The following is a 12,686-nucleotide window of genomic DNA, read 5'->3' on the forward strand; positions in this document are numbered from 1 at the left end:
CAATAAAGATTACAATATACAGTTTTTCATTAATCAGGTGACTACAAATAAAATGTTTTTAATAATTATTTGGGATGGTAGCTTTACCAAGTGTTTTTCATGAACTCAAACAAATTTCTTCCATCCAATTTTCTGTAATTGTAATTTATAAATAGTTTAGTAATCTATTTTGTTTTACTATAAGTAAGCACAAGAAGTCTCATGTTTGCTGTAAGGTTTGATAATTTTCAGTATATAATGCATCAGTTGCAACTTAGTTGATTAAATGCTTGTAGTAGTGCTGGTCTTTCACTAAGTTTTCCTCACATCTAACTATTTTAGTATAAACACTTTTTTTCATTTTAATAGTGTTTCATCAGACAACATTTTGTATTAATTTCAGATAAAAACAAGAATTGGCAGAGGCCCAAAGACCATAAATCTGTCAGCATATGAATTGTTAGGTTATCATAACAATATCAATGTTTATGTATAAATATTTTGCCCATCATTCGCTACAACGAGCTCTTCACTTGCCACCTATTCATTTTTCTTTATACTCTATTGGTCTTCCATAAGAATATTCCTATCATATTTCATCTTTTTCTTCTTTACACTCCTCTAGGGTCTAGCTTTTGATGTTTGCTTCTAAATCTTCCCACGAGGTTTTTTTTTTTTTCCTTTACATTTCAGTCTTCCAGGTAATGGAGTTTACTTTTCTAATTCTGTAGAACAATAATAAACAGAGTACCTGGTCGTCTCACATTGAAATCTGAGAAACTTGCAACTCTGAATAAAACCTTAAATCCAGTATCTGGTCTTCCTGCTTTGAAATAAAAATATATTCTGGGAACTTAAAGGCCAAATAATTGCAATTTATGTATTTTTCTTCCTTACCTATGATTTACTTTTGGATTATGGTGAAAATATACTTCAACTCTGTTATGTAAATAGAGCTGCCTCCTGAATTACCAAGCCCCTGAGCAAGGTCAGGGAGGAAGTCTAGGCCACAAAAAGGGCGGGCCTCCAATGGAAGAGGCAGGACTGGAACTAACTTCCTCCATCCAGCCCTTCAGCACTGCCAGGCCTCTACTGCCTGGGGCTCTGGTAGCAATGTAAAGGTTTGGGGCTCCAATAGGTACTGCTGCCCAGGTAGTGGCAGCCTGGAGCCTAAGGCCTGTTTAAATCACCAGGCCCCAGGGCAGCTGCCCCTTTCCCCGCCTCCCCATTGGTGGCCCTTATATAAAATATTTAAGATAGAAAAATAATTGTATTGTTGTCTATCTTGCTTGTTTTTCAATTGTGAAGTTTCCATAGTTTCCCTTCCATGCAGTGAATATTAATTGCTAGTACTGACAACTACTTTCTAAAATACTCTGTATTTCTGCAAGTGGCAGTTTGTTGCTGTCATGGACAGTAAAACTCCATCCAGTTCTAGAGTTGTAGAACCAAGGACCTCTTTTAATCATGAGTTCAGTTCATAGAACGAGTGTTAGGTAGGTAAGGGTTATCAGTACATAATATCTTCTGCTGTAACTGTTGCCTCTTCTGTTTTAGTTTTGAATTCAGGGAGGTGCATTCCACTTATGGCAATTAGCAACAAATTTACTACGTGAGATGTAGCACTAGCTACACAAAGCCAAATAGAGCTTTCATACTGTTCTTCCAAAATTACAAACTGAAAGATGTTTTCTTGGAAATTGGCAATTCTTTCTGTGAGGCGATGAAGTTTAACAGCAGCTATAAAGCTAGCGACAGCCAATGCTGTAAAGCCTCCTGCAACAGAATGAAAAAATAATTAACCATTTTCTGAACAAGTTAAACATTGACTGATTCAGGAAAACAAGATGTAAGCACATGCTTAAAGTTTAAACATATAATTAAGTGATATCCAGATTAAGAATGTTAGTGCTTTTCTGAACTGGGGTCTTTATTAGTTATGTGACCAACCTTTGCATAAATGTTGTTTTAAGTTTTTTTGTTTGTGATATTGAAGCTATATAGGTGAATTCCCTGTTCATACAAAACAATTTACAGTATGGTGAAGTCTGAAACGCTTTCTAAAAGGTTTATTGTAATAAAGGGGAATTCAGTGCTATTTTTTTCACACAAATATAGAGGTAATGATAAATTTGCATATGGCAAGAGAGTAATGATCTTCTTTTGTATACATTTACTTTTACAATTTTATTCTAATGTGGTTGGTAGTAAAATTATTTTACCTGCGAGTAAATTCCATAGGTATATACCTGCGGGACCTTTAATAGCTCGGTATGGAACTTTTATTGCATTGAGAATGCAGAATCCAAAACTGACCAGAGCAAAGGAAATGGCCATACAAAGGAAGATTAAAATCATCATATGAAGGCCTGCATTCAACTTTTTCACCAGATGAGGGAAGACTGGCAAGAAAGAAATATTCAGTTATTCAGTGTATAAAAATTACAGGATAAACATTATACTCATGCTAGAAACTGCTTTTCACTCCAATTAACAAAGCATTAATTACAGGGGGAATCAATATGGATAGATAGAGGTGTGTTAGTCCATGAAGGATGAAATTTATCTGCTCACTACATCAAAGGAGCAGAATTCTGATGTCAACCCCCCCTGAACTTTGCTGAAATTCAGATACAAGTACATGTCTATGCTATGAGCTTGGGATGTGATAGCACTAATGAACAACTTATTTTTGTCTTGATACCACCAAAATTGTTAAAAGAATATTAATAGGGTTGCAAAGTCCAGCATGCAAAAGTTAGGAAATGCCACAGTTAGGATTGCTTGTTCCCCATGTATGTGTATGCATTATAATGCACTCATTAGTTACAGGGTAACATTATCTTTTCCACAGAACCCCTGCCTCATTCTGTACTCCCATGAGTACAGACTGTTCTGCTCTTTCTTCTTAAGCGTGACCCCTAATACTTTGTGGCCTGCAACTTGTCCCAGACCAGTCCCTTCTTTTCCCATACACTTGGCTCCTCATCCCCGTCTTTTATTTTCCTTATTTAGCCAGTCCCATTTGCTATTTCTCAGGCTTCTCACTCCAGTCTCCCTGCCCATCAAGAACATAAGAACGGTCATTCTGGGTCAGACCAAAGGTCCGTCTAGCCCAGTCTCCTGTCTTCCAATGGTGGCCAATGCCAGGTGCTCCAGAGGGAATGAACAGAATAGGAATTCATCAAGCAATCCCACCCCTGTCGTTCATTCCCAGCTTCTGACAAACAGAGGCTACAGACACCATTCCTACCCATCCTGGCTAACAACCATTAATGGATCGAACCTCCATGAATGTATCTAGTTCTTTTTTGGAACCCTCTTAAATTCCTGGCCTTCACAACATCAAGTCTTAATCCCACCTCTCCAAACTTCCCTTCTCAGTCCCATTTTCTCTTTCCCTCCTGGAATCCTTGCCCAACAACTCCCAGTTCCCTGCCACTTCATATGATCTATTATCCACATCTAGCGTGTAGTCACTGCCCTAACATCCAGCCATAGACCTTAACCCCACTTGTTCCTAGTCCCAATCTTTCTCCATCCAGCCTCTGTTTTTTCCCCTCCCCTCCCCTCCATGTTCTTTCCTTAATCAGTAAGGGTATGTCTACACTACAGTGTTAATTTGAGTTATCTTAATTCAAAATAGTTAATTCGAATTAAGCTAATTTGAATTAACACATCTACACACAAAATGCAGTTCAAATTAGTTTTTTGCTATTTCGAAATAGTGCTTCCACACTGAGTGGACTCTGAATGGGAGTTAAGGCTGGCCGGAACCAATTCTGGCAGGGCATCAGGTTAGGACTTAGTGTGTAGGGCTGCTGCCTGAGGCTAACTGAGCTCCGTGCTTAAAGGGACCCTACTCCCACCCCAGACAGACAGTTCTCAGGGTTCCCCAATGAGGGACAGCAAAGCAGTCCTGTCTTCGAGTGCCCGCACTCGGGATACCACAGCACTCGGCCACATGGAGCCAGAGCTGCCCCTGGGCACACCGGTGCGTCTCATGGGGTTGTTGCCATCAGCCCAGCTGCACTTGATGCAGGCTGCCATCTGGGGGGGCCTACTGGGGGGGCTGTCAGGATCCATGAGGCCCTGCGGGAGAGAGTCCGGCCCGAGGAGCCACCCCGGTCTTCTCCACCAGGGGCTCATGCCCTATTTCCCCCTCACATCCTTCCACTAGCCCCCCTTCCTCCCTAGCCCCCCTTCCTGATGTCAAACAAAAGACATGTATGTTCAAAAATAGAAACTGTGTTTATTGAACAAAACGGGGGGGGGGGGGGAGAATGAACCTTTGGGGAGACTGGGAAAAGGAGGTGGGAGAAGGGAGGGGAGGGGGAAACCTGGGAGGAGGGAGCTGGAAGGGGGAAGCAAGGGGAAGAAGGGGGAGGGGAAGCTCAGCGCTCAGGGTTGGGGGGGGGGTCTTGCTGGACAAACTTAATTTTCATGCAAACCTGCTCCTAGGTTCACATGTGGCCTTTGGTGGCCAGGCTGGCAGCTATCCTGCCATAGATGGCTGCATTCCTCTGTCTAGTGCGGAGATCATGGAAACTGGGGGCATCCCCCCCCCCCCGAAGCTGAATAAGGTCCATGATCTCCACCCTCAATCAGGAAGGCACCCTCCTTCTCCAGCCCCTTTCAGGCTCCTGGGAGCTGGCAGACTGCTCCTGGGGAGCGGTGGAGGGCTGGCTTCCAGTGGCTTGCTGGCTCATGTTTTGGGGCCACTGGGTCAGGGGCCCCTGTGGTCACTGCTGGCTCTGGGCTGGCAGGCTTGGAGCTGGCACAGGCACTGTGGCCAGGGTCTACCCCTTTAATGGCTCTGGGGCTGGGGGGAGAGGAGAGTAAGTTTTCCTGGTTGTGCCCAGAGTGGCCACCAGGGTTCCCTGGGAAGGGCTGGAGGCCCCCTATTTTGAATTAAGTGTCTACACAGCACTTAATTCAAAATAGCTATTTCGATTTTGGCGCTACTCCTTGTTGAATGAGTTTACCAAATTCGAATTAAGCACTCTGCTATTTCAATTTTATTTCAAAATAGTGGTTTGCATGTATAGACTCTATTAAAGTTAATTTGAAATAATGGCTGTTATTTCAAATTAACTTTGCAGTGTAGACATACCCTCACAGTTCTCCCTCTGCTTCCTGGTGGCTCTTCAGATAACTCTTTCCCCTCTTCCTCCTTAGTCACCATATCCCATCAGGTCTCAGTCAACTTGCTTAACAAGTCCCAGTCTCCCTGAACACTTCATTCACATTCGGTCACCTCTCCTCCCCGCCATCTCCTTGCTCCCAGTCCCTCCCATAACCTCCATTTCCTTTCCTGGCTCCTACTCCCAGCCTCCCTGTGTTGCTAGTTCCAGGCTATGTCTACACAGCTGTGCTACCCAAATTAGAGTTCTGCGCGTCTTAACAGTAAGCCCGTTATTTCAAATGAATTTTGAAATAACAGGTTTGTTATTCCAACGTCTTGTAAACCTCGTTGCACAAGGATTAAGGGACACATCAGAATAGTGCTCTATTTTGATATTTTCACTGTTTAGGCTGCACCAAATTTTGAAATAAGATACACAATTGCCATAGCTCAAAATACATAGCTTATTTCGTACTACTGTGTAGACATACCCTCCGAGTCCTCAGGCCCAACCTATTAAAAGATCACAATCTAGGCCCAAGGTCCGTGAGTACTCTCTCTTCCTCTGTGTTTCCTCTAAGGCATGTGAGATCAGATTACTTTTCTCAGACTTCTTTCTCCATTTGCCTCGGAATGAGACAAGGGAACAGCCATTCTCTGTTTAGGGGCCCCAACAGCTGGCCTTGCTATTTGGGTCAGTATATCTCTGACTATTTTAGCTTTCCCTTTCTACCTTTTTTCTCTTCTATGTCTGTTCTATGATGTAGTCTGGGGAACAGCTGCTAGCTGTGCTGGGCAACTAGCCAGGTTTTAGTTACATTTTGTATAAAGTTTGCAGAGCTTCACAGTAAAACAGGCCTTTGGTTTCATGTGGCTGTATGTGAAGTGACCTGCAGGATCCCCTGTAACTTCCATTTCACTGAAGTGCCCATACCTCCATATATCCCAGTAGACTGGATTGCTCTGAAAAACTCAGTGCTCCTCAAACATGATTAGTTTTAAACTTTATGCTTCTATTATTTAATTTTGGGTTGTTTATTGAGTTACACAACTAAAAAGGTAACCACCGTAGTGCCAGGTTTTGCTGTAAATTAGAGCCTGAACTAAAACTGGGCCAACAGAGGGAAAGAGTGGGGGAGAGGTAGGAGGATGCTTGAGCATCATGGAGACAAATTAGCATCTGTGGCACACACTGTCAGTGTAATGTTGGGTACACAAATATAAAGGCCAGTTTATTAGGGGAGGGAGCATAAGGACAAAACATAAAGAGCAAAATTCTGACTAAGCCTGCTGATTTGTGTAGGGAGTAGGGACAGAGGATGCACAGAGTTTCTGTGCCTCTATGTCAAGGGCAGATAAGATACCACCCCGTGCTTGGAGGCTGTTGGATTTGGGAGTCTGCTCAGTACTATTTCTAAAGCAACAGAAATAAAGGCCCTTATTAAGTGTAGCTTCCTGAGGTGTTTTATTTGTGTACGTCGCACACTAGCAACATAGCTCCAGAGGGCCTGCCACACCTCTGCCAAGGCAATATCTGGAAGAGAGGCCTGGCATTAGCCTCAGCTTCTAACTATAACAATCTCATGATTCTACATATTTTGAAAAAAAAATCTCAATACTGTATTCACTTACAGAACTTTGCCATCTAGTTTATTGATTGTGAGGGCCTGATCCTGCAGTTCTAGCAGAAAAGAGTCCCAGTGATTTCAACTAGAGTTTTGTTTGCATAAGCATTTCAGGATCAGGCCCTTTGGGCATAGTGTAGTAGTCACTGTGCAATTATAGCATGCCCCTTCATGTTGCATAACAACTGAGGAGAACGTCTGTATTTTTTAAAAGCTTGTATTAATCCTACATGTTTGAGCAGGGGTCTCAAGGAACATAAAGTTCCCCATTCCTCTCAGCAATTATGCAGGATAGAGCCAGATATTGAGCTCAGGCATGGGTACAGTGATCGAGTTTTCTGAACCAAAATTATGGACATGTAAGCCATGCCTCCTGACCCCCATTAGCCACATCCCTGACCCCTGTTAGCCACGCCCTATGCCACAAGAGATCCCACCCCTGGAGGTAGTACTCCAGGGGTCAAGATGGACATCCTTTACTTCTGGTCAAGTGTCATGTGACCCCTCTAAGAGCTCCTCCCACCATCCTCTACCAATAGGGATGAGTTTGGCCCCCACAAGACCCCATGCAACTAGCCTGCAATTACATTAACCCAACTTGCATTGCATTAACTCGGGGAAGGGGAGGAGGCGGTAGTAGGGATGCCAGGTGTCCGGTTCAAAACTGGACAGTCCAGTATTTGAGCTTTCTCTTTGGGGAATCAATTGAGAAAATATAAATGTCTGGTATTTTCTAAATAAGATGTAATATAGATTGTGATGTGATGTCAAGTGTGTCCAGTATTTTTGTTGAAGCCATCTGGCAACCCTAAGGGGAAGTGTTCACTGTAAGGCTTCGTCTATACTGCAGTGTTTTTGCATAAGAAGCCTTTTGTGGAAGTGTTCTTTCACAAAAACATCTTGTGCAAAAGCACGTCCAGACCTCAAAGCGCATTGCAAAAGCGATGTGCTCTTGTGCAAGAGAGCGTCCACACTGCATGGGCACTCTTGCACAAGAAAGTTCTGATGGCCATTCTGTGAATGGCCATCAGAGCACCTGTGCTTTTTTCAGATAGGGGTTTCTTGCGTAAGAAAACCCTGAGGAGCATCCACACTTGTTTTGCGCAAGAACTCTTGTACAAAAAAGGAGTTATTCCTCGTGGGGAGAGGAATAACTGTACTGCCAAAAGCCTTCTCTTCTGCTGATTTACTTGCACAAAAGCGTCCTTGAGGTGTGGACGCTCCCCTAGTTTTTACGTAAAAATGGCTGGTTTTGTGCAAAAACCTTGAAGTGTACCCTAAGATTTTCCTCCTATGAGTGGAGTGAGTTTTGTCTTGTGCACAGGCTTGGCCTTTGGGCAAAGTGAGCGAGGCAGTTGCCTTGGGCCCTATGCATTCAGGGCCCTGTGGCACTGCACATTCAGGGCCCCATGTTGCCCAGCTCCCAGCCCCGCCACCCGGACTCTTATTTGCTGCTGAGCGGCCGAGCAGTTCAGCCATGTTGCCTTGGGTCCTGCAGACTTTGGGTGGGCCTGCTCGTGCACCAGTATTGAGTTCATGTGCGCTTGTTCGGATGTGTGCTACTGTGGCACCCATGTTATTAATAAATATTTTATAAACCTCACCCATTTCCCTTCTGCTATCATGTCTCCCACCCTCCCCTGATGCTTGCTGCACCCCACCTCTCAACCTCCTCTGCTGTCAGGGCTCCTGCCTGTCTCTCTCCCCTCAGCCCTTTGGGGACCTGCACCCCTCCCCATCCTCTTTGACCCCTGCACAAGCATTCCCTTCCCCCTGTGCCCACTCCTCCTCTATCTCCACTCTGATCATCTGTAGTTACCCCTCCCCATCCCCTCTCCCCTGCCTCTCTCCTCTGTCTTCTGATGCCCATCCCTCCCCTCCACATGTCTACTCTTCTGCTTCACCCCCACAGTCCCTTGGCACCTGCACGTTCTTTTACCTCCGCATCTTCCTGGTGCCTTCCCCTTCCCTTCTTGTCTGCCTTCTCCCTGGTACCCACCCCCTCACCATCCTCAGCCCCAGTTCCCATCATGCCGCTTTGCCCTCACACATAACTTGCTCCATCCCCTGCCATCCTCATGCCCAGCCCTCCTTTCAACCCCTCTTCTGGCACCCACTCCTCCCCTCTCCTCTTCCTGCCTTTTGCCCCCATTGTCCCTCCCCTCTCCCAGCATCACCCAGTCCCCTTTCCTTCCCCCTCCTGCCCTTTTCCTTATTGTCTCCTCTTGGACCCCTGGCATTTGTCTCTCCTCCACTCTGCCCCTTGGTGCCTTCCCCTTTCTTCTCCTGCCCTGTCCCCCTCCCCTCAATACAAGCCCCTTTCTCTCCTCACCCACATCCCCCTTGGTTCTCCCCCTGCCTCCTCCCTCACCTTCTGCCTTCCAGTTTGTGAGGGCTAGAGCCAGGCTGCAGTGCTATTTTTAGTACTGCTGTCCCGGTCCCTGCACGTTGCCTGGCTCTAGCTGGAGTCAAGAAGCAGCCACATGAGGCCCATTCCAGTTAGACTGCCCTGGCTGGAGAGCATCTTGTGTAGCTGCCACTTGACTCCAACTGGAGCCGGGACTGCCCAAGGTGCTATTTTTAATAACGCCCTGGCTCCAGCTGAAGAAGCAGCGCTCTTGGACCCGCCTGATGCCCAACCCCTCTCCCCTGCTGCGGCCACTGTACAAAGAGCAAGTGGCCACTTGGGGATGGAGGATGAGGCAGTGCACCCGGATTGGGCCATGTGTGGCAGAGGGGGGAGAGAGGAAGGGAGAGTGGGGACCACGTGGTGGTAGGGTGGGGGCTGGCAGGGGGTTGCCAAGTGGCAGCACGCAGCACACTGGAGCTCAGAGAATGCTCTGGGCTCTAGTTTCAATCCCAACCTGGAAACCATGCGCCATTGGAAGTGGCTGTGGCTGCCACTGGCAAAGCACCCAGGGAGACACCTATGTGATGGAGGAGGGGGATGTTGCTGCTGTGCCACGCTAGCATCTGTGAGGCTGTCCCAGAAGGGAGAGGGAAATGGTGGTGCCATTTCTAGCCGGATCCAGCTGGGCTTTTCGGGACATTTCCCTACTTGATAGGGACACCAAGACAGAGCATTTAAATTTGGGACTGTCCCGGAAAAACTGGGATGTATGGTCAGCATAGGTATGGGCAGGTGAGTGAACAGGAGCTGTATGCCAATACTTTCACCCTCCCACAAACACCTGGGCATTGTGGAAGTAGAGACCATCAAAAAGCAGGCAGAGACATGGACATGGGCAGTGGGTGAAGGTAGGACTGGGGGGGCAAGCCCCCCAGACCTGCCCCAATCCTGCCTCTTCTGCTCAGGATCCCCCTCCTTACACTTTGTGGAGGTGGGCCAGCACTTGGCTCCACCACCATGGGGAGGGAGGAGGGCACGTTGGCCCAGCCTCCCCGGCCCCAGAGCACCGGGGAGGGCAGGCACTAGGGGCAACAACTCTCCACCCCAGTATGCCGGCAGTAGGTGTTTGGGGGATGGACTGGGGGTTGAGCCTATGGTACCTGCCACTCATGGCCATGGACCTACCCCCTGTGTTGCAGTCTTTGGAATCGGCTGGATGCAAGGGAGGGAATTTGTTATGCCTACATTACATACTTCTCCCATCCCCCATATAAAATCACAGAATACTAGAACTGGAAGGGATCTCAAGAGGTCATCATGTTCAGTCCCCTGCAGTCATGGCGGGACCAAGCACCATTTAGATTATCCCTGACAGATGTTAATCTAACCTGCTTTTAAATATCTCCAGCGATGGAGATTCTACAACCTCCCTAGGCAATTTATTCCAGTGCTTAACTACCCTGACAGTAGGATCTCCAAGAGAATCCTGACTTGGAGGGGTGCCTCTGAGTCACTGTTCCTTCCCAGAGCTCTTCTTGGGGTGGAACAGAGATACACAGGCCTTAGCACAAAATTAAGAGGAAATGCTCAGTCTATCTCATAAAAATTAAAGAATATTTTTCTTACTTGCTTATGTAGTGTTACAGACTTATACCAAAGAAAGTAACTAAAAAATACCATGTTTATTTTTAAAAATTCTCATCTCAAACCCGTAAAAATCACAAGTAAAATGAGCCATAGATGTGAATTCAATAACTATTCCTATTCTAATCTACAGCTACTACAAAAAAGGATTTATAATGTTCTTAGAATTTATTTATATATTGCTCTATATATTCAACCAAAATTTTACTTACTTGTGAATTTGGAACGTCGCCCACCCAAACCACACTGTCGTAGTTTGCCTCCACGAAAAAGTCCATAGTAAATATCTCCAATGAACTTGACTAGCTCTGGATCAGTGGCATTGACCAAATCAGCTCCTGTTTTACAAAGGATTTTGCCAGTCATCCATTTTTGCATCCCCATAGCAATGACAATCAAGAGAAAAGACACAAAACTCAATGCAGAAGCCAAGGCAAATATAGTCTTTTTAAAGCAGTTGGGCATCCTAGTAGTTTCAAGAGATCATCTCCAAGGCATTTCTGCCATAATTAGAGGAGTTTCACATCTGCTGATGCTCATAAATCCACAGGTAATAAGATGCCAGTTATTCCAAACAGAACCTTTAAAATCTCATTTTATTTTAAAACTTCAGAGGAACAGTTAAAAATCAAGCCCACAGTGTAGATTTGCTGCAATGACGTCCGAAATGGTCGCAAAGAATAATTTCATTACACTGTAGCACAGTGGTGCTTGTTTCTGCAGAAAGTAATTCTATATCTATCGCACGATTAATGTTTCATCAGAGGGTTTAATCGTTCCTTGCTTTAAACACTCAAATGACACCAATTTATTGACAATAAGCACATGGGAGAAATTTAGATGCACAATTCAGTTGTATGGATTATTAAGAAAAGTTAAACAAGTTGTGTGAAAGGGATGCAGCATGAAAAAAATAGGCACCTGAATTTGATACCTAAACTGATACCTAAACTGTATCAAATGACTTTCCCTTGGTGCTTGCTGTGATCCCTCTTTTTCTAAATGTCACTACTGTCATTGCTATCAGAATTGTTCGTAAACTAGAAAATGATGACCTTTCATTTGCCAAGTCTGTTAATTGAAGTGTATAAATAATGTTTCACTATGCCAAGACTTATTAGATTAATCCACTATATACAATGAGATGCAAAGCAATTTATTGTAGCTTCGAGAAACACAATGCCAGCCATCTTTAACATATACCAGCAACTATGGTGACATAAACATGTGCGGAAACAGAACAGTACAAGCCAGAAGTACTAGCAGTGCTTCAAATAGCACTGAAAATAATAATAGTTTTGCACTTGTATAGGCACTTTCACTAGAGGACATCAAAGCTCTTTACAACTATTAATTAATTAATCTTTCCAGCATCCTTGCAAGGTAGAAAATAAACTAACAACTGACTAAAGTTGTGGAGGGGCACCAGTGCTGACAAAGGTGCTGCTGACTTTTGGATGAAATCTAAAATCAGACTATTGGCCTGTTATGTTCAGTGAAGGTTGCACATTTGCAAAAATCAGGATGGTAATCCGGGGGTCCTCAGTTAAAGGCAATCAACATTTCACCTGGAGACTCAGTTGTTACTTAATACTCTTTTATCTCTTGTATATGCACATATTAATATACCATGCCCATCACCAGAGAATAAGATCACCTGACAAATTTATTACAATGATCAAGCAGATCCTGTCCTAAGTTGTTATGCTGTGTTCAGCTGCTGTCATCAAAGGCAGCTTCATTTTGTTGGAGATGCACTAGAAATTTAAGCAGGAATAATTATCTCAGTTGGAGTTGGCTTTTACAGGAAGTGCAATGTGGGGCCTGTAGTGACCATGAGGGACTGGAGGAATTGGGTATTATTTATATCCTTGCGCCAAAAGACAGCACAGGCCACAGCATAGTTCTCTGAAACACGTTGCTTGGGCACTGGCTCAAAGGGAAACCTGTTTCCTACTGGATT

At 44.8% G+C, this 12,686-nt stretch overlaps 1 protein-coding gene across 1 annotated transcript; it reads right to left on the bottom strand.

Annotated features, from left to right (window-relative positions):
* Nucleotides 1–1,489: 1,489 nt before the first annotated feature.
* CLRN2 (clarin 2) lies at nt 1,490–11,188 on the bottom strand. The gene is made up of 3 exons (XM_006136991.3): nt 10,936–11,188; nt 2,202–2,381; nt 1,490–1,755 (listed from the first exon to the last, which is right to left on the bottom strand). The coding sequence occupies exons 1-3, from the start codon at nt 11,186–11,188 to the stop codon at nt 1,490–1,492; spliced, it is 699 nt and encodes a 232-aa protein (XP_006137053.1).
* Between the last annotated feature and the right edge of the window lie 1,498 nt (nt 11,189–12,686).

This window comes from Pelodiscus sinensis, chromosome 5 (assembly GCF_049634645.1).
Source record: "Pelodiscus sinensis isolate JC-2024 chromosome 5, ASM4963464v1, whole genome shotgun sequence".
NCBI lineage: Eukaryota > Metazoa > Chordata > Testudines > Trionychidae > Pelodiscus > Pelodiscus sinensis.